Raw genomic sequence first — 25,789 nt, forward strand, 5'->3', positions numbered from 1 at the left:
TCATGAAATGATGTGCAGAGTTTGCATTTTGCACACATTTATTTATATGTGTGCGTGCGTGCGTGTGGGTTTATACATGGTGCATGTGTGTGCCCTGACTGTTCACCCTGTGCTTTAGTCCATTCTCAGAGTGTGTGTGGTCCCAGTACCTGAGTATGAGAGAGGGGGCGTTCTCGCTGTTGCCAGCACAGCAGCAGCAGTGTGTGCAGTACTCTGCTCTGCATATTGCACTACGGGTCAGTTTTTGGAATTCAAAATCTATTCTAGGGTATCTAGGCTATTCCAATTTTAGCACCTTAGTTGTTTTGGTTGGTATCAGAGGCATACTATGTTTTGGTTGGTATCAGAGGCATACTATGTTTTGGTTGGTATCAGAGGCATACTATGTTTTAGTTGGTATCAGAGGCATACTATGTTTTGATTGGTATCAGAGGCATACTAGGTTTTGGTTGGTATCAGAGGCATACTATGTTTTGGTTGGTATCAGAGGCATACTATGTTTTGGTTGCACATCCATCCAGTCTCTTGTGACATCCTGTGCATGGGAGATTTGTTTCTGGGTTCTGAGATAAAAACTATTCATATTGTCTGTGGTTTATTTAAAACTGCAGTATGTAAGAAGCACCTTGTTATCCATAAGGATACTATTAGTGTCACGTTCCTGACCTGTTTTCTCTTGTTTTGTATGTCTTTATTGGTCAGGGCGTGAGTGTTGGGTGGGCAGTCTATGTTTTGTATTTCTATGTTGGGTTTTGTGTTCGGCCTGGTATGATTCTCAATTAGAGACAGGTGTGTTTCGTTTGTCTCTGATTGAGAGTCATACTAAGGCAGCCAGGGTTTCACTGGTGTTTTGTGGGTGTTTGTTCCTGTGTCAGCGTTTTTGCCACACAGGACTGTTGCAGGTTAGTCACGTTTGTTGTTTTGTTTATTTGTAGTGTTTGTTGGTTTGCCATTAAAATCATGAATACCTCCTACTCCGCATCTTGGTCCGATCCATGCTCCTCCTCGTCTGAGGAGGAGAACGACATTGACAGCCGTTACAGAAACACCCACCAAACCAGGACCAAGCGGATTGGAGAAGGACGGCAAGAACCAAAGCAATGGAGAGAAGAGGAATGGACTTGGGAGGAGATCCTAGACGGTAAAGGACCCTGGGCACAGCCAGTGGAGTGTCGCTGCCCCAAAGCGGAGCTGGAGGCAGCGAAAGCGGAGAGGCGGCATTATGAGGCGCTTGCAAGGCAGAGTGGCTGGAAACCCGAGAGGCTCACCCAAAAATTTCTTGGGGGTGGGGGCTAAATGGGAGTGTGGCGAAGCCGGGTTGGATACCTGAGCCAACTCCCCGGGCTTACCGTGGAGTGAGAGGGCGTCGTACTGGTCAGACACCGTGTTATGCGGTAAAGCCACGGTGTCCCCAGTACGCGTGCTTAGCCCAGTGCGGGCTATTCCACCTTGCCGCACTGGGAGGGCTAGGTTGGGCATCGAGCCGGATGTCATGAAGCCGGCCCAACGTATCTGGCCTCCAGTACGTCTCCTCGGGCCGGCGTACATGGCACCAGCCTTACAGGTGGTGTCCCCGGTTCGCCTGCATAGCCCAGTGCGGGCTATTCCACCTCGCCGCACTGGCAGGGCTACGGGGACCATTCAACCTGGTAAGGTTGGAGAGGCTCGGTGCTCAAGAGCGCGTGTCCTCCTTCACGGTCCGGCATATCCGGCGCCACCTTCCCGCCCCAGCCCAGTACCACCAGTGCCTACACCACGCACCAGGCTTCCAGTGCATCTCCAGAGCCCTGTTCCTCCTCCCCGCACTCGCCCTGAGGTGCGTGCCCTCAGCCCGTTACCTCCAGTTCCGGCACCACGCATCAGGCCTATTGTGTGTCTCAGCCGGCCAGAGTCTGCCGTCTGCCCAGCGGTGCCTGAACTGCCCGTCTGCCCAGCGGTGCCTGAACTGCCCGTCTGCCCAGCGGTGCCTGAACTGCCCGGCTGCCCAACGCCGTTTGAGCCATCTGTCTGCCCAGCGCCGTCTGAGCCATCCGTCTGCCCAGCGCCGTCTGAGCCATCCGTCTGCCCAACGCCGTCTGAGCCATCCGTCTGCCCAACGCCGTCTGAGCCATCCGTCTGCCCAACGCCGTCTGAGCCATCCGTCTGCCCAACGCCGTCTGAGCCATCCGTCTGCCCAACGCCGTCTGAGCCATCCGTCTGCCCAACGCCGTCTGAGCCATCCGTCTGCCCAACGCCGTCTGAGCCATCCGTCTGCCCAACGCCGTCTGAGCCATCCGTCTGCCCAACGCCGTCTGAGCCGTCCGTCTGTCCAGCGCCGTCTGAGCCGTCCGTCTGTCCAGCGCCGTCTGAGCCGTCCGTCTGTCCCGAGCCGTTAGAGCCGTCCGTCAGTCAGGAGCCGCTAGAGCCGTCCGTCAGTCAGGAGCTGCCAGAGCCGCCAGCCAGTCAGGAGCTGCCAGAGACGCCAGCCAGTCAGGAGCTGCCAGAGACGCCAGCCAGTCAGGAGCTGCCAGAGACGCCAGCCAGTCAGGAGCTGCCAGAGACGCCAGCCAGTCAGGAGCTGCCAGAGACGCCAGACAGTCAGGAGCTGCCAGAGACGCCAGACAGTCATGAGCTGCCCTACGGTCATGAGCTGCCCTACGGTCATGAGCTGCCCTACGGTCATGAGCTGCCCTACGGTCATGAGCTGCCCTACGGTCATGAGCTGCCACCCAGTCCGGAGCTGCCACTCAGTCCGGAGCTGCCACTCAGTCCGGAGCTGCCCCTTATCCCGGAGCTGCTGCCCCTTATCCCGGAGCTGCTGCCCCTTATCCCGGAGCTGCTGCCCCTTATCCCGGAGCTGCTGCCCCTTATCCCGGTGCTGGCCCTTATCCCGATGCTGCCCCTTCATTTAGGTGGGTTGAGTTGGAGGGTGGTCATTGGGAGGGGGATACGGAGGCGGGGAGTGACTATGGTGGGGTGGGGACCTCGCCCAGAGCCTGAGCCACCACCGTGGTCAGATGCCCACCCAGACCCTCCCCTAGACTTTGTGCTGGTGCACCCGGAGTTCGCACCTTAAGGGGGGGGTTATGTCACGTTCCTGACCTGTTTTCTCTTGTTTTGTATGTCTTTATTGGTCAGGGCGTGAGTGTTGGGTGGGCAGTCTATGTTTTGTATTTCTATGTTGGGTTTTGTGTTCGGCCTGGTATGATTCTCAATTAGAGACAGGTGTGTTTCGTTTGTCTCTGATTGAGAGTCATACTAAGGCAGCCAGGGTTTCACTGGTGTTTTGTGGGTGTTTGTTCCTGTGTCAGCGTTTGGGCCACACAGGACTGTTGCAGGTTAGTCACGTTTGTTGTTTTGTTTATTTGTAGTGTTTGTTGGTTTGCCATTAAAATCATGAATACCTCCTACTCCGCATCTTGGTCCGATCCATGCTCCTCCTCGTCTGAGGAGGAGAATGACATTGACAGCCGTTACAATTAGTTATGTTTGGAGGTTCTGGTCTGCTTACCTTAATTAAGTGTACGGGAGAGTGTGTCTGCCAGTTTAGATGGTGCCAAAGACACAAACAGTGTTGAAAAAGTGTGTATGAATTGTGTGTGGATGTACAGTTGAAGTCGGAAGTTTACATACACTTTAGCCAAATACATTTAAACTCAGTTTTTCCCAATTCCTGACATTTAATCCTAGTTAAATTCCCTGTCTTAGGTCAGTTAGGATCACCACTTTATTTTAAGAAAGTGAAATGTCATAATAATAGTAGAGAGAATTATTTTTTTCAGCTTTTATTTAATTCAACACATTCCTAGTGGGTCAGAAGTTTACATGCACTCAATTAGTATTTGGTAGCATTGCCTTTAAATTGTTGAACTTGGGTCAAATGTTTTGGGTAGCCTTCCACAAGCTCCCCACAATAAGCTGGGTGAATTTTGGCCCATTCCTCCTGACAGAGCTGGTGTAACTGAGTCAGGTTTGTAGGCCTCCTTGCTCGCACACGCTTTTTCAGTTCTGCCCACAAATGTTCTATAGGATTGAGGTCAGGGCTTTGTGATGGCCACTCCAATACCTTGACTTTGTTGTCCTTAAGCCATTTTGCCACAACTTTGGAAGTATGCTTGGGGTCATTGTCCATTTGGAATACCCATTTGCGACCAAGCTTTAACTTCCCGACTGATGTCTTGAAATGTTGCTTCAATATATCCACATAATTTTCCTACCTCATGATGACATGCATTTTGTGAAGTGCACCAGTCCCTCCTGCAGCAAAGCACCCCCACAACATGATGCTGCCACCCCCGTGCTTCACAGTTGGGATGGTGTTCTTTGGCTTGCAAGCCTCCCCCTTTTTCCTCCAAACATAACGATGGTCATTATGGCCAAACAGTTCTAATTTTGTTTAATCAGACCAGAGGACATTTCTACAAAAAGTATGATCTTTGTCCCCATGTGCAGTTGCAAACCGTAATCTGTCTTTTTTATGGTGGTTTTGGAGCAGTGGCTTCTTCCTTGCTGAGCAGCCTTTCAGGTTATGTCGATTATAGTACTTGTTTTACTGTGGATATAGATGCTTTTGTACCTGTTTCCTCCAGCATCCTCACAAGGTCCTTTGCTGTTGTTATGGGATTGATTTGCACTTTTTTGCACCAAAGTACGTTCATCTCTGGGAGACAGAATGCGTCTCCTTCCTGAGCGGTATGGCAGCTGCGTGGTCCCATGGTGTTTATACTTGCATACTATTGTTTGTACAGATGAACGTGGTACCTTCAGGTGTTTGAAAATTGCTCCCAAGGGTGGAGGTCTACAATTTTTTTTCTGAGCTCTTGGCTGATTTCTTTTGATTTTCCCATGATTTCAAGCAAAGAGGCACTGAGTTTGAAGGTAGGCCTTGAAATACATCCACAGGTACACCTCCATTTGACTCAAATGATGTCAATAAGCCTATCAGAAGCTTCTAAATCCATGACATCCTTTTCTGAAAATGTTTAAGCTGTTTAAAGGCACAGTCAATTTTGTGTATGTGATACAGTGAATTATAAGTGAAATAATCTGTAAACATAGTCTGTAAACAATTGTTGGAAAAATGACTTGTGTCATGCACAAAGTAGATGTCCTAACCGACTTGCCATAACTATAGTTGGTTAACAAGACATTTGTGGAGTGGTTGAAAAACGAGTTTTAATGACTCCAACCTAAGTCTGTAAACTTCCGATATTCAACTGTAAATAAGTAGGGAAAGGGGGATACCTAGACAGATGTACAACTGAATGCATTCAACTGAAATGTGTCTTCCGCATTTAACCCAACCCCTCTGAATCAGTGAGGTTTGGTCATAGATGTGTGGCTGATAATTCTACAAAAAGAAAGTTGAATTTTTTTATGTTTAGGGGGTTGTATTTCTTATGGAGTAATCAACGTATACATTTAATATGTGTTTGTTAAACAACATGTTTATAATAACTAGGTTAAAACTGTGGACAGGCAAGCTGTTAGGACTAGTAATTGGGCGCTATTTAGGTTTGGCTATTTGATTGGAGAAACCTGTAAAACGTTTCCTTCTAATTCCATTGTCATTCATTTTATCTCCGGCCTGAGCGCTACAGAAAAGGATACATATCCTTTCTACCATATGCTATATCTGCTACATGATTTGTGTTAGATTAATGTTTTGACGGAATGTTGGTGGAGCGCTGCGTCTCCAACAGCACCTTGGAGAGGCGGCTGGGAATAGACATGATTAATATTTTGCGTCCCTGCCTTAGGACAAAGTGGGCACTGCTTATCACAGGGCGGCATCAGCGCTCACCTAAAAAGCCCATATGCCACTGGTTGAGATAATTCTGCCCAAAATCAATGACAGTTTGTGTGAGGTTTTATCTGTTGTTGGAGGTACGTCTTTGTCAGTTTAGCTCAGAAAATGCTGTCCTCGTCAATCTGCCGCCATAGCCGACTGCCTGCTGCCTAGTTAATCAAATGAGCAGTAGACCCGTGGCAAAACTCCTCCATCAGTATGACGCGTTATTCCGGCGACTACCAACCCGAAGCAACATGGAAGCCCACAGTGGTGACAAGCGTGGTCTTGAGCATTTAGACGAATATGAACCCAAACCAGCAAAACATATGCGTAGCCTGCACGACCGCATGGCGGAAAGGCGACTAGTAGTTATTTTAGAGGGGGCAACGTTGGAAACAGTGAAGGTAAAGACGAGTATTTCGCTATTCACTTTCGCCATTAACTGCTGTGTTTGCAAACTAACGTTACTGCTAGCTGCGTCTCTGATTGCCCGCGTTATTGGATATAAACAATTTAGATAGCTTCCTGTTCAACCAGACTTGCCTGGTAGATGTGTGATATGACTATTGTATTCTGCATGGTAACTGTTTTTGTGACTGCGTTTCATCCTGGTTCATTATTTGCTATTGGTTAGCTCCTGTCTGCAGGCCCACTGATGCATGTCCTAAAGCAGGGTTTCCCAAACTCGGTCCTGGGTCCCCCCCTGGGTACATGTTTTGGTTTTTGCCCTAGTACTACACAGCTGACACAAATAACCAACTCATCATCAAGCTTTAATTATTTGAATCAGCTGTGTAGTGCTAGGCCAAAAACCAAAACGGCCCCCAGGACCAAGTTTGGGAAACCCTGTTTTAAATAGTAGGCATGGAATTAGCACCATAATCAATGAAGGACGTCAATCATGTTGTACTCTTTCCCGTCAGGTTGGAAAGACATTTGAACTGCTGAACTGTGACCAACACAAGGGCATGATCATCAAAAGTGGACGGGACCCTGGGAAGATTCGACCTGACATTACACATCAGGTAAGTTGTCATTTTCACATTGACTCTGGAACACCAGTCATCTTTCTTCTTCGCTCCTCTAACCCAGCAATATCCTGTAATTGTTCCCCAGTGTTTGTTGATGCTGATGGACAGTCCATTGAACAGGGCAGGTCTCCTGCAGGTTTACATCCACACAGAGAGGAACGCCTTGATTGAGATCAACCCACAGACACGCATCCCCCGAACCTTCAACCGCTTCTGTGGCCTCATGGGTAAGCCTGCTACGTTCTGCTGAATTTCTCTTCATAATTCACTTTCCTACCATCCTTCTCTCCAATCAATCAAATGTATTTATAAAGCCCTTTTTACATCAACTGATGTCACAAAGTGCTGTACAGAAACCCAGCCTAAAACCCCAAACATCAAGCAATGCAGATGTAGAAGCATAGTGGCTAGGAAAAACTCCATAGAAAGGCCGGAACCTAGAGAGGAACCAGGCTCTGAGGGGTGGCCAGTCCTCTTCTGGCTGTGCCGGGTGGCGATTATAACAGAACATGGCCAAGCTGTTCAAACGTTCATAGATGACCAGCAGGGTCAGATAATAATGATCACAGTGGTTGTAGAGGGTGCAACAGGTCAGCACCTCAGGAGTAAATGTCAGTTGGCTTTTCATAGCCGATCATTCAGAGTTAGAGACAGCAGGTGCGGTAGAGAAAGAGGGTCCAAAACAGCAGGTCCGGGACAAGGTAGCACGTCCAGTGAACAGGTCAGGGTTCCATAGGCAGGGTTCCGCAGGCAGAACAGTTGAAACTGGCGCAGCAACATGACCAGGTGGACTGGGGACAGCAAGGAGTCGTCAGGCAAGGTAATCCTGGGGAGGAGGGGGGGGGGGGGGGGAGAGAAAATACACTTCAATTCACACAGGACACCGGATAAGACATGAGAAATACTCCAGATATAACAGACTGACCCTAGCCCCCCGACACAAACTATTGCATCATAAATACTGGAGACTGGGACAGAAGGGGTCGGGAGACACTGGCCCTGTCCGACTACACCCCCGGACAGGGCCAACCAGGCAGGATATAACCCCACCCACTTTGCAAAGGCACAGCCCCCACACGTCTAGAGGGATATCTTCAACCACCAACCTACTACCCTGAGACAAGGCCGAGTATAGCCCACAAAGACCTCCCCCACGGCACGAACCCGAGGGGGGCGCCAACCCGGACAGGAAGATCACGTCAGTGACTCAACCCACTCAAGTGACGCACCCCTCCTAGGGACGGCATGGAAGAGCACCAGTAAGCCAGTGACTCAGCAACCGTAATAGGGTTAGAGGCAGAGAATCCCAGTGGAGAGAGGGGGACCGGCCAGGCAGGGACAGCAAGGGCGGTTTGTTGCTCCCGTGCCTTTCCATTCACCTTCACACTCCTGGGCCAGACTACATTCAATCATAGGACCTACTGAAGAGATGAGTCTTCAATAGAGACTTGAAGGTCGAGACCGAGTCTGCTTTTCTCACATGGACAGTGTCACGGCTCCTCCTCTGCAGTGCAGGGGGGCGGTTCCTCCTGCAGGCAGAGGAGGGTCGTTAGTGATTGGAGTCACCTGGGCTCTAAGTATTTAAACTGTTTCACTAATCATCTCTTTCTCTCGCTCTCTCTGCTCCTCCAGGTATGCTCATGATTTGTTTGTTCCTTTGTAGTTTTGCATAGTTTTCACTCAGTCATGTTCACACACACATTCACGCATCCATGCACTTTACATACACCTTACATTCTGATACTTCCACACCTCATTCCTTTTTCTTAGTTTGAAGTTAATAGTTTTGTTTATAATAAAGAACACTTTTAATTGGCCTATACCTGTTGTTCGTGTCCCCTCATTTTTGTCACAGGCTATGAGCCGGCTTGTGACAACAGGCTGACCATTCCATAAAAATTGAGCTCTATTGGAGAAAGCCCTGCATCCAGCTGTTTGCTTAGAAATTCTAGGGACAGTAAGGAGGCCTGCGTCTTGTGACCGTAGCGTACATTTAGGTATGTGTTTAGCACTAATTGAAGTTTATTTAGTGCTTTATCCGGGTAGCCGGAAAGTATAGCATTGCAGTAGTCTAATCTAGAAGTGGCAAAAGCATGGATTAATTTTTCTGCATCATTATTGGACAGACATTTTCTGATTTTTGCAGTGTTATGAAGATGGAAAAAAAGCTGTCCTTGAAATATTCTTGAGAGATCAGGGTCCAGAGTAACGCCGATGTCCTTCAGTTTCATTTGAGATGACTGTACAACCATCAAGATTAATTGTCAGATCCAACAGAAGATGTCTTTGATTCTTGGGACCTAGAACTAGCATCTCTGTTTTGTCCGTGTTTAAAAGTAAAACATTTGCCGCCATCCACTTCCTTATGTCTGAAACACAGGCTTCCAATTTTGGGGCTTCACCAGGTTTCATCGAAATGTACAGCTCTGTATCGTCCGCATAGCAGTGAAACATTATGTTTCCGAATGACATCACCAAGAGGTCAAATGTATAGCAAAAACAATAGTGGTCCTAAAACGGAATGTTGAGGAACACCGACATGTACAGTTGATTTGTCAGAAGACCAAACCATCCACCGAGACAAACTGATATCTTTTTTTGGTCAAGGTTTGGCTTTTTCAAGAGAGGCTTTATTACTTCCACTTTTAGTGAGTTTGGTACACATCTGGTGGATAGGGAGACGTTTATTATATTCAACATAGGAGGGCCAGGAAGCAGAGGAAGCAGCTCATAGGAGGAGCACAGGAAGCAGCTCTTTCAGTAGTTTAGTTGGAATAGGGTCCAGTATGCAGCTTGAAGGTTTAGAGGCCATGACTATTTTCATCAATGTGTCATGAGATATAGTATTAAAACACTTGAGTGTCTCCCTTGATCCTGGCAGTGTTGTGCAGACTCAGGACAACTGAGCTTTGGAGTAATACGCAGATTTAAAGAGGAGTCTGTAATTTTCTTTCTAATGATAATGATATTTTTGTCAAAGATGGTCATGAATTTATCACTGCTGTGAAAATGAAAGCCATCCTCTCTTGGGGGATGCTGCTTGTTAGTTAGCTATGCGACAGTATCAAAAATACATTTTGATTTGTTCTTATTCTCCTCAATTAAGTTGGAAAAATAGGATGATTGAGCAGCAGTGAGGGCTCTTCAGCACTGTCTTTCCAAGCTAGTCGGAAGACTTCCATTTTGGTGGAGCGCTATTTCTGTTACAATTTTCTGGAAGCTTGCTTCAGAGCTCGGGTATTTTCTGTATACCAGGGAGCTAGTTTCTTATGACAATGTTTTTAGGGGTGCGACTGCATCTAGGGTATTACGCAATGTTACATTTTGTTCCTCAGTTAGGTGGTTAACCGATTTTTGGACTCTGACGTCCTTGGGTAGGTAGAGGGAGTCTGGAAGGGCATCTTGGAATCTTTGGGTTGTCTGAGAATTTATAACATGACTTTTGATGATCCTTGGTTGGGGTCTGAACAGATTATTTGTTGCGATTGCAAACGTAATAAAATGGTGGTCCGAAGGTCCAAGATTATGAGGAAAAACATTAAGATCCACAATATTTATTCCTTGGGACAGAACTAGGTCCAGAGTCAAATCAAATTCTATTTGTCACATACACATGGTTAGCAGATGTTAATGCGAGTGTAGCGAAATGCTTGTGCTTCTAGTTCCGACAATGCAGTAATAACCAACAAGTAATCTAACCTAACAATTCCACAACTACTACCTTATACACACAAGTGTAAAGGGATAAAGAATATGTACATAAAGATATATGAATGAGTGATGGTACAGAACGGCATAGGCAAGATGCAGTAGATGGTATAGAGTACAGTATATACATATGAGATGAGTAATGTAGGGTATGTAAACATAAAGTGGCATAGTTTAAAGTGGCTAGTGATACATGTATTACATAAAGATGGCAAGATGCAGTAGATGATATAGAGTACAGTATATACATATACATATGAGATGAGTAATGTAGGGTATGTAAACATTATATTAAGTGGCATTGTTTAAAGTGGCTAGTGGTACATTTTTACATCATTTCCATCAATTCCCATTATTAAAGTGGCTGGAGTTGAGTCAGTATGTTGGCAGCGGCCGCTAAATGTTAGTGGTGGCTGTTTAACAGTCTGATGGCCTTGAGATAGAAGCTGTTTTTCAGTCTCTCGGTCCCTGCTTTGATGCACCTGTACTGACCACGCCTTCTGGATTATAGCGGGGTGAACAGGCAGTGGCTTGGGTGGTTGTTGTCCTTGATGATCTTTATGGCCTTCCTGTGACATCGGGTGGTGTAGGTGTCCTGAGTATGACTGGCAGTGAGTAGGTCCTGAGACATTTTGGGCAAAACTCAGTCGATGATGGTTCCGAAAGCCTTTTGGAGTGGGTCTGTTGACTTTTCCATGTGAATATTAAAGTCACCAAAAATGTGAATATTATCTGCCATGACTACAATATCCGATTAGGAATTCAGGTAACTCAGTGAGGAACGCTGTTTACGGCCCAGGAGGCCTGTAAACAGTAGCTATAAAAAGTGATTGAGTAGGCTGCATAGATTTCATGACTAGATGAAACATCTTTTATTTTATTTGTTTGTAAATTGAAATTTGCTATCGTAAATGTTAGCAACACCTCCACCTATGCGGGGGATATGGTCACTAGTGTAACCAGGAGGTGAGGCCTCATTTAACACAGTAAATTCATCAGGCTTAAGCCATGTTTCAGTCAGGTCAATCACATCAAGATTATGATCAATGATAAGTACATTGACTATAACTGCCTTGTAAGTGAGGGATCTAACATTAAGTAGCCCTATTTTGAGACAGGAATGGAGGTCTTTATTCCAGTGAGATTGCTAAAGCGAACACCGCCATGTTTAGTTTTGCCCAACCTAGATCGAGGCACAGACACGGTCTCAATGGGGATAGCTGAGCTGACTATACTGACTATGCTAGCGGCAGACTCCACTAAGCTGGCAGGCTGGCTATCTCATTGTGGAGTTAGAGCCCTGTATGTTCAAAGATAAGATGAGAGCACCCCTCCATCTAGGATGGACTCCGTCACTCCTCAGCAGGCCAGGCTTGGTTGGTGAGTCCCAGAAAGAGGGCCAATTATCTACAAATTCTATATTTTGGGAGGGGCAGAAAACAGTTTTCAACCAGTGATTGAGTTGAGGCTCTGCTGTAGAGCTCATCACTCCCCCTAACTGGGAGGGGGCCAGAGACAATTACTCGATGCCGAAACCTCTTTCGAGCAGATTTACACTCTGAAGCTATGTTGCGCTTGGTGACCGCAAACTGTTTCATACTAACATCGTTGGTGCCGACGTGGATAACAATAACCCTACACTCTCTAGTTTTAGCCTTAGCCAGTACCATCTTCAGATTAGCCGTAACGTCGGTAGCCCTGCCCCCTGGTAAACAGTGTATGATCACTAGATTATTATTTTTAAATCTAATACTACGGGGAACGGAGTCGCCAATGACTAGGGTGTTCAATTTGTCAGAGCTAATGGTGGGAGAACATAAACAAGTCTACAAATTGTGACCAGAAATTACTGTATCTCCCTCTCTCTCGTTTCATCCCACTTGTATTTCTGTTTCCTCCTAGTCCAGCTCCTGCACAAGCTGAGTGTGAGGGCGGCTGACGGCCCCCAGCGCCTGCTGAAGCTCATCAAGAACCCTGTGTCAGACCACCTGCCCCCTGGCTGCCCCCGTATTTGTACCTCCTTCTCCTCTGGGGAGGCAGTGGGCGCCCGCACCGTGGTACCAGAGGAGGGGCCTGCCACTGTGGTGGTCGGAGCATTCGCACACGGAGCGGTGAGTTTTGCTTAAGGCTCTAGGGTAATGGCCCGTGTGCACCGATCCAGGATCAGCTTCACTTACCCTCCCTCATTACTACTTCAGTGTTAAGGGGCATCTTCATCCTACTTCTCTGGGGCAGAAGCTGATTTAGGTACTGTTGATGTAGGTAGTGTAGTGTGTGTTAGAAATGTAGATGTTAGGGGTTGATTTTGTTTATTTATTCTCTACCAATTAAAAAAAGGAGCTGGAATTTGGTAAATTATGCATTGGTTTGAGCTCTGCTTGTCCTCCTGTCTTAGGTGAATGTGGACTACACAGAGAAGACTGTTTCCATCAGTAACTACCCTCTCTCTGCTGCCCTCACCTGTGCCAAGATGTGCTCTGCCTTTGAGGAGGTCTGGGGTGTGTTGTGATGAAGTTGACAGCGCACTGCTGCTCCAGCTAAAACTGTTGTCAACATGGACTAGAACTGGATCGGACAGTCACTTTCAGTCAAACATTGTACAGAAACGGTCCACTTCACCAATTACCTCCTGTGGATTCGTATGATTCTATGGGTGTATGTATTGTGTGTAAAATATGGTATCTTACATTTCTGAACTTAGGCAAAGTTTCAATATGAAATGAATACTGTTTTGAATACACCATCTGTAAGGACTTGGCACCAAATATGGACTTCCTACCAGTTAAAAAAAATATATATATATTTTTTTTTTACATGTATCCAGTGCATCATTGTTCCCATGGTTATACAGTGGAAATAAATGGTACAGTTTGTCCTCATGTTTCCATTGTTCCTTGTCAAAGAGACTGTAGGAGAGTAGGGAACAAAACAATTTATCACTCATGATGGAGAGAACATGATTTTTCATGTAATACTGGTCAAATAATCACTCAATATACATGTAATTTGGGAGTAACAATGTAATAAAAACCAATACAACAATATGATTGACAAAATATAATATTGGAATCTACTATCTACAAATCTACTACTGGCATATTACTCTTTTAGTCCATACTCTCGGTCCATTTCCACAAGGAAGCGCGTCTTTTGGCAACCCTAGGTCGCTGTATCCGTGGCTTTGTATTGGGGTTTACAACCATTTTGCAGGTTTTCTGATTGGTTGCTTTCAAGGCCTTTCCTGCAGGTTTAGGGGCTTTGTAGCCTGTTTTTTGGACCTTGGCTGGTGATTATGATGCTTGTCCTGCTGGTTTGTGGCTTTTGCCTACATGTTTTGGTCTATCTCCTATTTCCCTTTGACCTTTTCCTACAACTTTCGTCCTTGCTAGCTGGTTTAGGTGTTTTTCCTGTTGGTTTAGTAGTTTTTGCTCCTGGTTTCACAGCTTTTCCTGCTGGTTTAGTAGTTTTTGCTCCTGGTTTCACAGCTTTTCCTGTTGGTTTAGTAGTTTTTGCTCCTGGTTTCACAGCTTTTCCTGTTGGTTTAGTAGTTTTTGCTCCTGGTTTCACAGCTTTTCCTGTTGGTTTAGTAGTTTTTGCTCCTGGTTTCAGCGCTTTTCCTGCTGGTTTAGTAGTTTTTGCTCCTGGTTTCACAGCTTTTCCTGTTGGTTTAGTCGTTTTTGCTCCTGGTTTCAGCGCTTTTCCTGCTGGTTTAGTAGTTTTTGCTCCTGGTTTCACAGCTTTTCCTGTTGGTTTCAAGGCCTTTCCTTGCTCTGCTGCTGGCTTCAAAATTCCTTTTTTCTGCTTGGTCCTCTGGGCTGCTGCACGTTCTCTCTGCTTGGCCCTCTCGACTGCTGCACGGTCTCTCATGGCTCTTGTCTTAATTCTCTTCTCATTCGTCAGTTTCTGTAGTTTTTAGGTCAGGAGATGAGAGAGAAACATCTGCATAATTCAAAATTCCCAAATAACTGGTTAAGTGGTTTGACAGTGAATTATCCACCATGGTGCAATTTGCTTCCTACTCAAACTGCCAACGAGCTAAAACAAAAAACCACCATGGACAAAAATGTATTAATCAAACAGTTACCTTGTTGAGTTTAAATGACCCAGATGCACCAGCTTCAGTAGTCTGCACCAGTGTCTCCTTCCTCACCAGGCCTTTCACAGCTAAGTTCACACGGGTGTTGTTCTTGGTGACATCATAGCCACCAGCAGCCAGGGCATGCTTGAGGTCCACCATGGAGATGCCACCCCGGTGCTTGCACTGGGAGACTACCCGAAGGATGAGCTGGGAGACCCGGGTAGTCACATGCCTTGCATCGTTGGTTTTGGGTGCAGATGCAGCCTCTGCCTGGTACTTGAAGAGACGAACTGGGGTCGCTGGATACAGATCGACGAGATTAAGATGGGGATACACTCATTGGTTATGAAATATTTTAATTGACATAAACATCAAATACTTAAAAATTGCTTTTTGAAAATCATGAAGAATGTGCTCTCCGAAGGATGGGGGCAGTGTAGCAACCTTGATCCAATACCTAGTACCCTCGTCAAAATGTGCCGATCTCTTCGTGTAACAGCTAGGAGTTGACAGATGCCATCCTGGCCCCGGTTCCCAGGTAACGTTAGCATCCACATCTAGCCCACATCGGGCCAGAGGTTTGTCAAAGACAGAAACTCTGTGGGTTTGTGCTTCCTGGGAATGGGGGCAACCCCCCCGAATTTGCTACAATATGATAAGTAAGCAAATATTGAACAAGCTAAAGTAGATAGCTAGATCACTCACTTGGCAAAGGCACTTTTTCGTTTCCTGTAACATTATTCTTTTCTTGGATTGCACGCTTCAATAGCTGACCCAAACGTCTAGCCCCTGCTTTCCCAAGGCCCCGACCACCTGGGTTTTTTATTGGCTTCGTTTGCTGCTTCACCGGCGACTTGACCGGTGGTTTACGTTTAACTTTCTCTTGTCCTCTGTTGATTACTGTAACTGTTCCCTTTGATTCTATGTTAACTTTCCCTTTTCTCTCTCGTTTGACATCTTTCTTTTTGCGGTCGTTTCTATGCATATCTTTGATTACAAGTTGTGCTCGAGCAAATAACAAAGTAAAGATAGCTAGTTAACGTTACTATATTTGGTTAAACAGTGAGTTGGGAAAGTGGGATACGTTAGCGATCGAAATGACAACGTTTTATCAATTTCAATTTACAAAAAACAACAATTTCAGTTTTCAAACGGTCGTTCGAAACAAAAACATATTTTTTAAAACGGTCGTTCGATAATTAACTTGAACGCGGGACAGGTCACCAGAAGCAAGAAAACTAACAAGCCTGCAACCTACATACAGTCGTGGCGAAAAGTTTTGAGAATGACACAAATATACATTTTCACAAATTCTGCTGCCTCAGTTTGTATGATGGCAATTTGCATATACTCCAGACTGTTATGAAGAGTGATCAGATGAATTGCATCATTTGCCATGCAAATTAACTGAATCCCCCAAAAACATTTCCACTGCATTTCAGCCCTGCCACAAAAGGACCAGCTGACATCATGTCAGTGATTCTCTCGTTAACACAGGTGTGAGTGTTGACGAGGACAAGGCTGGAGATCACTCTGTCGTGCTGATTGAGTTCGAATAACAGACTGGAAGCTTCAAAAGGAGGGTGGTGTTCGGAATCATTGTTCTTCCTCTGTCAACCATGGTTACCTGCAAGGAAACACGTGCCGTCATCATTGCTTTGCACAAAAAGGGCTTCACAGGCAAGGATATTGCTGCCAGTAAGATTGCACCTAAATCAACAATTTATCGGATCATCAAGAACTTCAAGGAGAGCGGTTCAATTGTTGTGAAGAAGGCTTCAGGGCGCCCAAGAAAGTCCAGCAAGCGCCAGACCGTCTCCTAAAGTTGATTCAGCTGCGGGATCGGGACATCACCAGTACAGAGCTTGCTCAGGAATGGCAGCAGGCAGGTGTGAGTGCATCTGCACGCACAGTGAGGCAAAGACTTTTGGAGGATGGCCTGGTGTCAAGAAGGGCAGCAAAGAAGCCACTTCTCTCCAGGAAAAACATCAGGGACAGACTGATATTCTGCAAAAGGTACAGGGATTTGACTGCTGAGGACTGGGGTAAAGTCATTTTCTCTGATGAATCCTCTTTCCGATTGTTTGGGGCATCTGGAAAAAAGCTTGTCCGGAGAAGACAAGGTGAGCGCTCCCATCAGTCCTGTGTCAGACCTTAATCCCATTGAGAACTTGTGGTCAATCCTCAAGAGGCGGGTGGACAAACAAAAACCCAAAAATTCTGACAAACTCCAAGCATTGATTATGCAAGAATGGGCTGCCATCAGTCAGGATGTGGCCCAGAAGTTAATTGACAGCATGCCAGGGCGGATTGCAGAGCTCTTGAAAAAGAAGGGTCAACACTGCAAATATTGACTCTTTGCATCAACTTCATGTAATTGTCAATAAAAGCCCTTGACACTTATGAAATGCATGTAATTATACTTCAGTATTCCGTAGTAACATCTGACAAAAATATCTAAAGACACTGAAGCAGCAAACTTTGTGGAAATTAATATTTGTGTCATTCTCAAAACTTTTGGCCACAACTGTACACTGTTGGTTTGAGCCTGCTACTTACTGCCAGCAAAGCTTAGGTGTGTGCGTGTACCGGTTGGTGGCGCTTGTTTGCCTATAATAAAACTACCGTCTGTGAGTGTCAATGAAGGAGAACGAAACGTCTCCGGAATAAATTTGTGGTTGTGTGGTGCTTGGTTGGTATTTGCTGTTCTTTGTACCAGGTAATTCACACTTTGAGAAATCATTTAAATGTTATATTTTGAGAGACATTCGTTTTTCTACATTATTTTCGTTCCCTTGAACACGGAACAAAATAATAAACGCAACGTGCAACAATTTAAAAGATTTTTAGTTACAGTTCATATAAGGAAATAAGTCAATTTCACATAACTGGGAATACATATATGCATCGGTTGGTCACAGATACCTAATAAAAAAGTAGGAGCCTGGATCTGGATCTGAATCTGAATCCTGGATCTGAATCCTTTGCATAGAGTTGATCAGGCGGTTGATTGTGGTCTGTGGAATGTTGTCCCACTCCTCTTCGATGGCTGTGCAAAATTTCTGGATATTGGTGGGAACTGGAACATGTTGTACACGTTGATCCAGAGCATCCCAAACATGCTCAATGGGTGACATGTTTGGTGAGTATGCAGGCAGACCAAGGAAGAACAGGAACATTTTCATCTTGATGTGACGACTTTGGATGAATGGCACGACATTGAGCCTCAGGATCTCGTCACGGTACCTCTGTGCATTCAAATTGCCATTGATTAAATGCAATTGTTTTCACTGTCTGTAGCTTATGCCTGCCAACACCATAACCCCACCACAAAGGGGCACTGTTCGCAACGTTGACATCAGTAAACCGCTCGCCCACACGACGCCACACACTCTGTCTGCCATCTGCCAGGTACAGTTGAAACCGGGATTCATCCATGAAGAGCACACTTCTCTAGCAAGCCAGTGGCCATCGAAGGTGAGTATTCGCCCACTGAAGTTGGTTATGATGCTGAACTGCAGGACTACGATTACGCAGATGAGCTTCCCTTTCTGACAGTTTGTGCAGAAATTCTTTGGTTGTGCAAACACACTTTGATCAGCTGTCCGGGTGGCTGGTCGCAGACCATTCCGCAGGTGAAGAAGCCAGATGTGAAGGTCCTGGGTTGGCGTAGTTTCACGTGGTCTGTGGTTGTGAGGCCGGTTGGACATACTGATTCTCTAAAACCACTATGGAGCCGGCTTATGGTAGAGAAATTAACATTAAAACCTCTCGCAACAGCTCTGGTTGACATTCCTGCAGTCAGCATGCTAATTGCATGCTACCTCAACTTGAGTCATCTGTGGCATTGTGTTATGTGACAAAACTGCACATTTATTGTCCCCAGCATAAGATGCACCTGTGTAATGCTCATGCTATTTAATCAGCTTCTTGATATGCCACACCTGTGAGGTGGATGGATTATCTTGGCAAAGTAGAAAGGCTCACTGACAGGGATATAAATCAATGTATGCACAATTTGAGATAAATACTTTTTTGGAACATTTCTGTGATCTTTTATTTCAGTTTCAAAATGTCCAAATTATTATTTTTAAATCCTAATTGAATATTGTATGTGTATGTATATTACTGCAAATATTGATCACATTCCTTGTGTATGATCATATATTTTGATACATTGAATGTTAATATTGTGAACCTATGTTATACATTTTACCTCCTGTTTAAGGAAGTGATGTCACTGAGTACTAGCCCTATATATAGGACCTTCCACCCCACCTGGGATATGGATACCTGATGAAGATTTAAGGGTCGAAACGTTGTTATAAATAAATATCACATGGGAGCATGCGCAGCAGTGTGCGGCCTTTTCCTATCTGTTTTTCATCAGCTCATGAAAAATGAGACCAACGCTTTACATGTTGCGTTTCTATTTTTGTTCAGTATATAATCGAAAAAGGTTGATTATTCTCAATGATCGTCAATGCCCCAGGGAAATAACACATTAACATTATTGGGACAATGCATCCAACTGAACATTTTTCACATAGAAACGAGTAAAGTTTATTTTCAGTTTGGATGTAAAAGAGACAGAATATGTCCAACCTACTTCCAGAGTTTGAAAATTCTGTGCTCCGTGTGTAAAGATTAGCGTTTTGCCTTCGTATATCACATGCGCCGGAAACGCATGTTTGTTTCTTCCGGGAATCAACCTTCGCTCGAAAAAAAAAAACCACGTGCGTAAATTTAATCTGTAAACTGGAATCAAGGATCGAATAAATACATTATACTTTAACTATTGCAAAGGTACGTTTTGGAGAGTTGTCGTAATTGTTTGTGCCATACACAAGTGAATGAACAAGTCATGGTGACGGATTTGCACTGCGTATGAGATACCAAATTCCAGCTAACTAACATTCTTTACGGCTCATAGCAACCTCATGAGATGAACGTTGGTTTGTCTCTAGAATGCAACTCGTCTGTTTTTAACTGAAGTCAATGTGTCGTTACCTAACGTTAGCTAATTACCAACAAATCGTCATGCTTGAATATTAGGGGGATACCATTGATGGATAACGGTAACATACTTGGAAATGTGTACTAACGATTAGCAGTTGTCAACTAAATAGCTAGATAACTACGTAACATTCTTATGACAATAATGCCGACTTGGCATATGAAAAGGACGTTCCACGTATTATAATAACTGACGTTACATATAACACCGTGGTGTTAGAGACGTCAACTTTTTTTCAATTTCACATTACTTTTTATTTCTCTGGTCAGAGTTAAGAGGTGATATGTTCTCAGGAACATTTTCAATAAACACTTCAAGTTTATCTGATTTGTCGTTAATTATAATTGTGTTATTTGCAACATTCTTGGAACAGATTCTGAGCAACATGTTACTGAGAATATAGTTAGCTACCATCTTTCAGAGCTGCCATCAGTGCATAGTTAGTGACTACCTTCATCACATTCTGATCCTATGCCTTAGTGTGTAAATCCAACATGATCATGAGCTATGTCTTCTCTCCAGACTACCTGTGTAGGTGTCAGTCATGGGCAGGAAGTTGGATCCCACCACTTATGTGAAGAAGGGGCCGGGGCGGAAGTCCAGGAAGCAGAAAGGAGCAGAGACTGAGCTGGCCAAGTTCTTAACGGATGGTGAGAGGGATGCTATTATAACATACAGCTTCTAAAGAGCTGAAGACATTCTCAGTATAACTTCACTTGCTGGGAGTACAGTGGCACTAAAGCAAAGATGCATGACTGGGAATGAGACATGAAGCTTTATAGGTTGATGCTCACTAAATAACTATGCTTGTCATTTGCAGAGGATACTGCACCAAAACGACTGTCAAGCAGGTCCAGGAAAAGGTCTGTTTGTAATCTTTTGGATGTTATGTTGTCAATCCCTTTTTTAAATCACTAATGTAGTGTCACACACTTTTGCTGAAGATGAAGATGATGTTTTGTAGAGCTGGGAAGCGAGCTCAAGTGACCAAAAAGCCCAAGGAAACCATTGAGAAGGAGGAGCCAAAAAAAGGTAAGTTACTGTTAATTCGTTAGCATTGGGGGGTAAGTCACCCTAGTCCATGTGGATCCAGAGTCAGACAGACAGCATGATTTGGCACATCCATTCACTGTGTTCTCAATACAATAGTCATGAATGTCTATGGGGATTTAATTGGTTTGTTTCCCCTGTTCTCAAGGATTCACAGATGAAAATAGTGAATGGCTGAAGCCAGCAAAGAGGAAGCGTGAGGTCGGCCAATCAGATAACGAGGAAGACAGTGACAGCCAATGGGAGCAGGAAGAGGACGAGGGGCAAGAGGGAGCGGAGAACAGTAAAGGGAAAAAACTGCTAATTGAGGGAGATGGTGATGATGATGACCTGGTTGATGACTACGGTGCATTGGAGGACAGCAGTGAAGGAGAGGAGGTATGTGAAATTATTCACTGAATTTATGCATCCAGGACATGTTCTAAATAGCAAAACAATGTTCGTCCTTTAAAGTTCTTACTGTTCTTTAGCAAGGTGCTGAATCTTTGTCTGTTGAATCATCTGTTCCTTACTCCTCTCTTCATCCCTCATTCAGCTGCTCCCCATCGAGCGAGCTGCCAGGAAGCAGAAGAAGCTGCAGGAAGCCATGGGCCAGGAGAGTGATGATGATGATGATGATAATGATGATAAGGGGAAGAGTGGAGATGAAGACATGGATGAAGATGGCACGGTACAGGCTAATTTAGATGAGATGGACAAATTCATACTACCTGGAGCAGAGGAGATAGCAAAAGAGGGTGAGTTTAGAGCTTAGATTTATACTTAAAAAAAAAAGATTTGACAGATATGCTTTTTGTTATGCCAGTTTACACATTGCTACATGTTCTTTATCAATGCCTGTGGACTCCATCTGTAGTGAGTTTCTTTCTCTCCTGTGATTGCAGGCGTTTTGCTTGTAGACCTGCAGACCATCCACCAGAGAATAAAGGACAACGTGGATGTTCTCTCTCACTTTGCAACCAAGAGAGAGGAGGGGAAAGAGAGAACAGAGTACCTCTCTCTCCTCAAAAAGGATCTTTCCACTTACTACAGCTACAACAATTTCCTCATTGACAAACTGCTGGATATCTTCCCAGTGTCAGAGGTATGTGTCATTGCTTTGTTCTCCCAAATGTCATAGAAACACAAAATGAACAGGAATCTATGGAAGGTTACGTTTTGTTGTAACGGTTTTGTCATCATGCTGAACTTAAGACTTCCCTCTTTTTATGTGCTTTGTAGCTGATTGATTTCCTGGAGGCCAATGAAATTCAGCGACCTGTCACCATTCGGACCAATACACTGAAGACAAGGAGGAGGGACTTGGCTCAGGTAACAAATCTCTTTCAACTTGGATCAAATAAAGGTGCCCCAAATCCACCCCTACCCCCTAGGCATTTGTGTTTCTCTGAAAGGATTAAGACTAAGGGTCAATTTGGAATTGACCAAAGGATAATCAGATGATATTAGTAATACCTGTTCCTCTGCCAGACTGACTGAGTGACATGTATGTTGTTTGTCCCAGGCCCTGATTAACAGAGGGGTGAATCTGGATCCTCTGGGGAAGTGGTCTAAAGTGGGCCTGGTCATTTTTGACTCCTCGGTACCCATAGGTCAGTACCAGCACACTCCAACCTTTTATATTTGTATGAAAGATTAGAATGTTAATTCTCTATTTACTACTGTTATCCTGCTTTCTGTGTGTTATGAGTAAGTATGCATGAATTGATGAGTGTATACCCTAGTTGTGTTTTCCCGTTCCCAGGTGCAACCCCAGAGTACCTGGCTGGTCACTACATGCTGCAGGGAGCCTCCAGCTTCCTGCCTGTCATGGCTCTCTCTCCCCAGGAGGGGGAGACTGTGCTCGACATGAGCTCAGCTCCTGGGGGAAAGACCACCTATATGGGTGAGGATGTTAAAAATGAGAGTTGAATGACAATGATCACAATACTGTTCACTGCTGTTGGTCTCTACGATTAGCCTAATAATCAAGGGCAGCCTTTCTTGTGTTGCGACATGGGAGTTAGAATAGAAGAAAACATCATTTTGACATTTGGTTGTGCAGCAGCTGTTTTTCTCTTGCTATGTCAGTCAATAACCATGTTTCCATCCACAGTTTTTATGCGAGTAAAGTCATAATGTATAAAATTATATAAATATATTACTGTTAATGCCGACATAATTTGTTCGGTCGACATGGTGGGATCTTTTTGTGTCTGTAAAATTAATTATGTGAGAAATGGCGGCGGAAACGTGACTCGGGAAACCATGCAATTTATTAGTCTACAGGTGAAAAAAGTGGTGAAAGTGCACGGTGATGAGCTTGATGCTCCTCTCCAATAAATATCCAGGGTCTTATTCTGGTGACATGATGATCGATGCATGACTGCTGTTTGACAAATACTAATATTCTCGCTTTCATCCATAAAAAAACCCATGTAGACTAGCCTACCCGCACTGCATCTGAGAGCGCACGTACCAAGACCAGAATAGGCACATCAAGGGCCCTGACCTCCAAGGGGCCCCCCATTGATTTTGTTAGTCACTCTTACTCAGATATCATATTAAAATGGCGTAAGTCATGGCAAAGTGTGTAGAATTGCAGGACATTAACTTTAAAACTAAAATGTTTTGCCTGCAAGGTGGGGGAGCCCCCCAACCATATCTCGCTTAGGGCCCTCAAAAGGGGGCATGTTTTCATGCGCTTCGGTTCCAGGAAAACACTGAATTTCTTATTTGGCCCCATCCTGAAAAGATGAAGAACCCCTGATCTGGGGGCTTGACAGGCAAGACTTGTCTTTTTATTTGATTACTTATTTATTGTGTATATGTGTGTGTCCCACAGCCCAGTTGATGAGGAACACAGGAGTGATTGTGGCCAATGATGCCAGTGCTGACAGACTGAAGAGTGTGGTGGGCAACATCCACCGTCTAGGAGTCACCAACTCAATGATCTGTAACTACGACGGGAGGCAGTTCCCTAAGGTAATGAGAGAGGTTCTTGCTCTACATGCAGTTTATACATGTACTGTATGACACAATATAAGTATGTATGTTACACCCATTGATGGTATGTTAACCTGTTGGTTACTATATTTGCAGGTAATGGGTGGGTTTGACAGAGTGCTGCTTGATGCTCCCTGCTCAGGCACAGGAGTAATCTCAAAAGACCCTGCTGTGAAGACCAGTAAAGTGAGAAAAAAACTATTATACACTACACAGGCCTTTAGATTTACAGTAGACACTGGCCTTTAATTACAACTTCCTGTTCATGTCTTCCTAATCCTACGTCCTGTCTCTCAGGACGAGTCTGACATCCAGCGGTTGGCCCACCTGCAGAAGGAGCTCATCCTGGCGGCCATCGACTCGGTCAATGCTGAGTCTCCCTCTGGAGGCTATGTGGTGTACTGCACATGCTCTATCATGGTGGGTACACAGTGTCACACTGATGACAAATAAACACTATCTAAGTTGAGGCTTTACTTAAAGTGAATTGCAATGATTTCTTGTATTGTAGCCTTTTTTTTGGTGCATGTACAAAATGTCTGTGATGGTTAAATTAATTTGGAGTAGAATAGTTACCTCATTGACTTTATCACCAGGTGGAGGAGAACGAGTGGGTAGTGGACTATGCTCTCAAGAAAAGAAACGTCAAACTCGTCCAGACTGGACTGGACTTTGGCAAAGAAGGTTTCACCAGGTAAAGGGGTTATAAGAACACATTATTCACATTCATCCAGATATTTACCCTTACCCCCTAACCATTTCCTCGTGCAATATGAATAAATATATTTCCTCCATTTAGATTCAAAGAGAGACGATTCCATCCCTCTCTGAAACTCTCACGCCGGTTCTATCCTCATTCCCACAACATGGACGGTTTCTTTGTGGCCAAGCTGAAAAAGTTCTCCAACACGGTCCCAACCACAGCAGTTGACAAAGGTAAAGTAGATGTCATCTTGGATCTACTAAACCACAATGCTTTGTCCAGTGTCATGGTAACACCACTTGTGTTTATATAAAACTAACACCCTGTTATTGTCACTATTCCAGACGGAGAAGAGGAAACCGAGCCATCTGAGGCAGTAGAGGTTACAGCTGATTCCTCTGATGAGGACGGGCCACCTAAAGCAGGGTCTAAGAACAAGTCCAAGAAGCAGAAGCCAGTCCCTGGCAAGCCAGCTGTGTCACAGAAGGCCACAGCCAACGGGAAGCTAGCCAAAAGCATCGGCAAGAAAACAACAAACCCAAGCACCTTGAAAAAGAGTGAGAAACCAACCGGGCCGAAAAAGGCAAAGATCGCTAAGATGGATGGTAGGACTGTGAAAGTGGACGGAGAGCTCAAGAAGTCCAACACAGTCAAAACAGAAGGGGAGACGACCAAAGAATCAAAGGAAGGGAGCAGGTTTGAGAAAAAACGCGATAAACCAAGGAAATCCCCCATGCAGAGCAAGAAGAGAATGGGGAAGAACAAATTCAATAAGTTGAAGAAGCTGCTAAAAAAAGAAGAGGTTGGACAATGAACATGTATAAGATGTTTATGAAAATGAAGACTAATTATTTTGCAGTTGTCACTAGTCAGAGAGGTCTAATTGTCATAACAGATAAGTAATTTTCACAAGAGCTGAGCATGTTAGGATAAATATTGCCTCCCTCCGGACTGAAAATCACTGCAGCAGGCCCTCCATTTGAGGGCCCTGAGCCCCTGCCCCCTTTGGAGTAGGTAGATGTTGTCCCTAACCACACAGATACTAGATCAGATATTTTTCATGGCCCTCGTGGATGATTGGTTCTAGGTTAGGAATATGGTAATCTGATCCTAGATCTGTGGTTGAGGGCGAAGTTCTAACTTCAATTCTTGTTAAACATTTTAACATTTCACATTTTATTCCTTCCTTGCAATGTTATCTGTTTGGTTTAATTACATTTTGTGTCTTTTGATCAAATTGATATGTATTGTAAAGACTAATCCTTGAGACAATAAAATGTCTCAGATTGTTTGCCATATACACCCATCTTGTGTTTATTTGTATATTGCTGCAGTATTGTTGGCTGTGTATGACATAAAATATGTTATTAGATCGTTTTCATTAACAGTACGTTTAATCAATTACATGCAGTCTCTGACACAGTGCAAATACAATATCCTTATGCAT

The 25,789-nt window shown here is 44.7% G+C and overlaps 2 protein-coding genes across 3 annotated transcripts; both read left to right on the forward strand.

The window, feature by feature from the left end:
- Positions 1-5,971: 5,971 nt before the first annotated feature.
- On the forward strand, positions 5,972-13,384 carry emg1 (EMG1 N1-specific pseudouridine methyltransferase). The gene is made up of 5 exons (XM_071396693.1): positions 5,972-6,174; positions 6,694-6,795; positions 6,887-7,028; positions 12,412-12,620; positions 12,905-13,384. Exons 1-5 carry the CDS (start codon positions 6,025-6,027, stop codon positions 13,016-13,018), a joined length of 717 nt encoding a protein of 238 aa, XP_071252794.1. The 5' UTR covers positions 5,972-6,024; the 3' UTR covers positions 13,019-13,384.
- Positions 13,385-19,243: 5,859 nt separating this feature from the next.
- On the forward strand, positions 19,244-25,642 carry nop2 (NOP2 nucleolar protein homolog (yeast)). Of its 2 annotated transcripts, none has more exons than XM_071396694.1 (16): positions 19,244-19,393; positions 20,127-20,254; positions 20,425-20,467; positions 20,569-20,636; positions 20,803-21,032; positions 21,190-21,391; positions 21,539-21,738; positions 21,876-21,965; positions 22,159-22,246; positions 22,399-22,539; positions 23,479-23,618; positions 23,736-23,825; positions 23,937-24,059; positions 24,236-24,333; positions 24,439-24,575; positions 24,687-25,642. In XM_071396694.1, the coding sequence occupies exons 2-16, from the start codon at positions 20,149-20,151 to the stop codon at positions 25,154-25,156; spliced, it is 2,226 nt and encodes a 741-aa protein (XP_071252795.1). In that variant the 5' UTR covers positions 19,244-19,393; positions 20,127-20,148; the 3' UTR covers positions 25,157-25,642. The 2 variants fall into 2 exon arrangements, with proteins under 2 accessions (XP_071252795.1, XP_071252797.1); XM_071396696.1 differs by lacking the exon at positions 19,244-19,393 and adding an exon at positions 19,429-19,665.
- The last annotated feature ends 147 nt before the right edge of the window (positions 25,643-25,789 follow it).

This window comes from Salvelinus alpinus, chromosome 4 (genome assembly GCF_045679555.1).
Source record: "Salvelinus alpinus chromosome 4, SLU_Salpinus.1, whole genome shotgun sequence".
Taxonomy (NCBI): Eukaryota; Metazoa; Chordata; class Actinopteri; order Salmoniformes; family Salmonidae; genus Salvelinus; species Salvelinus alpinus.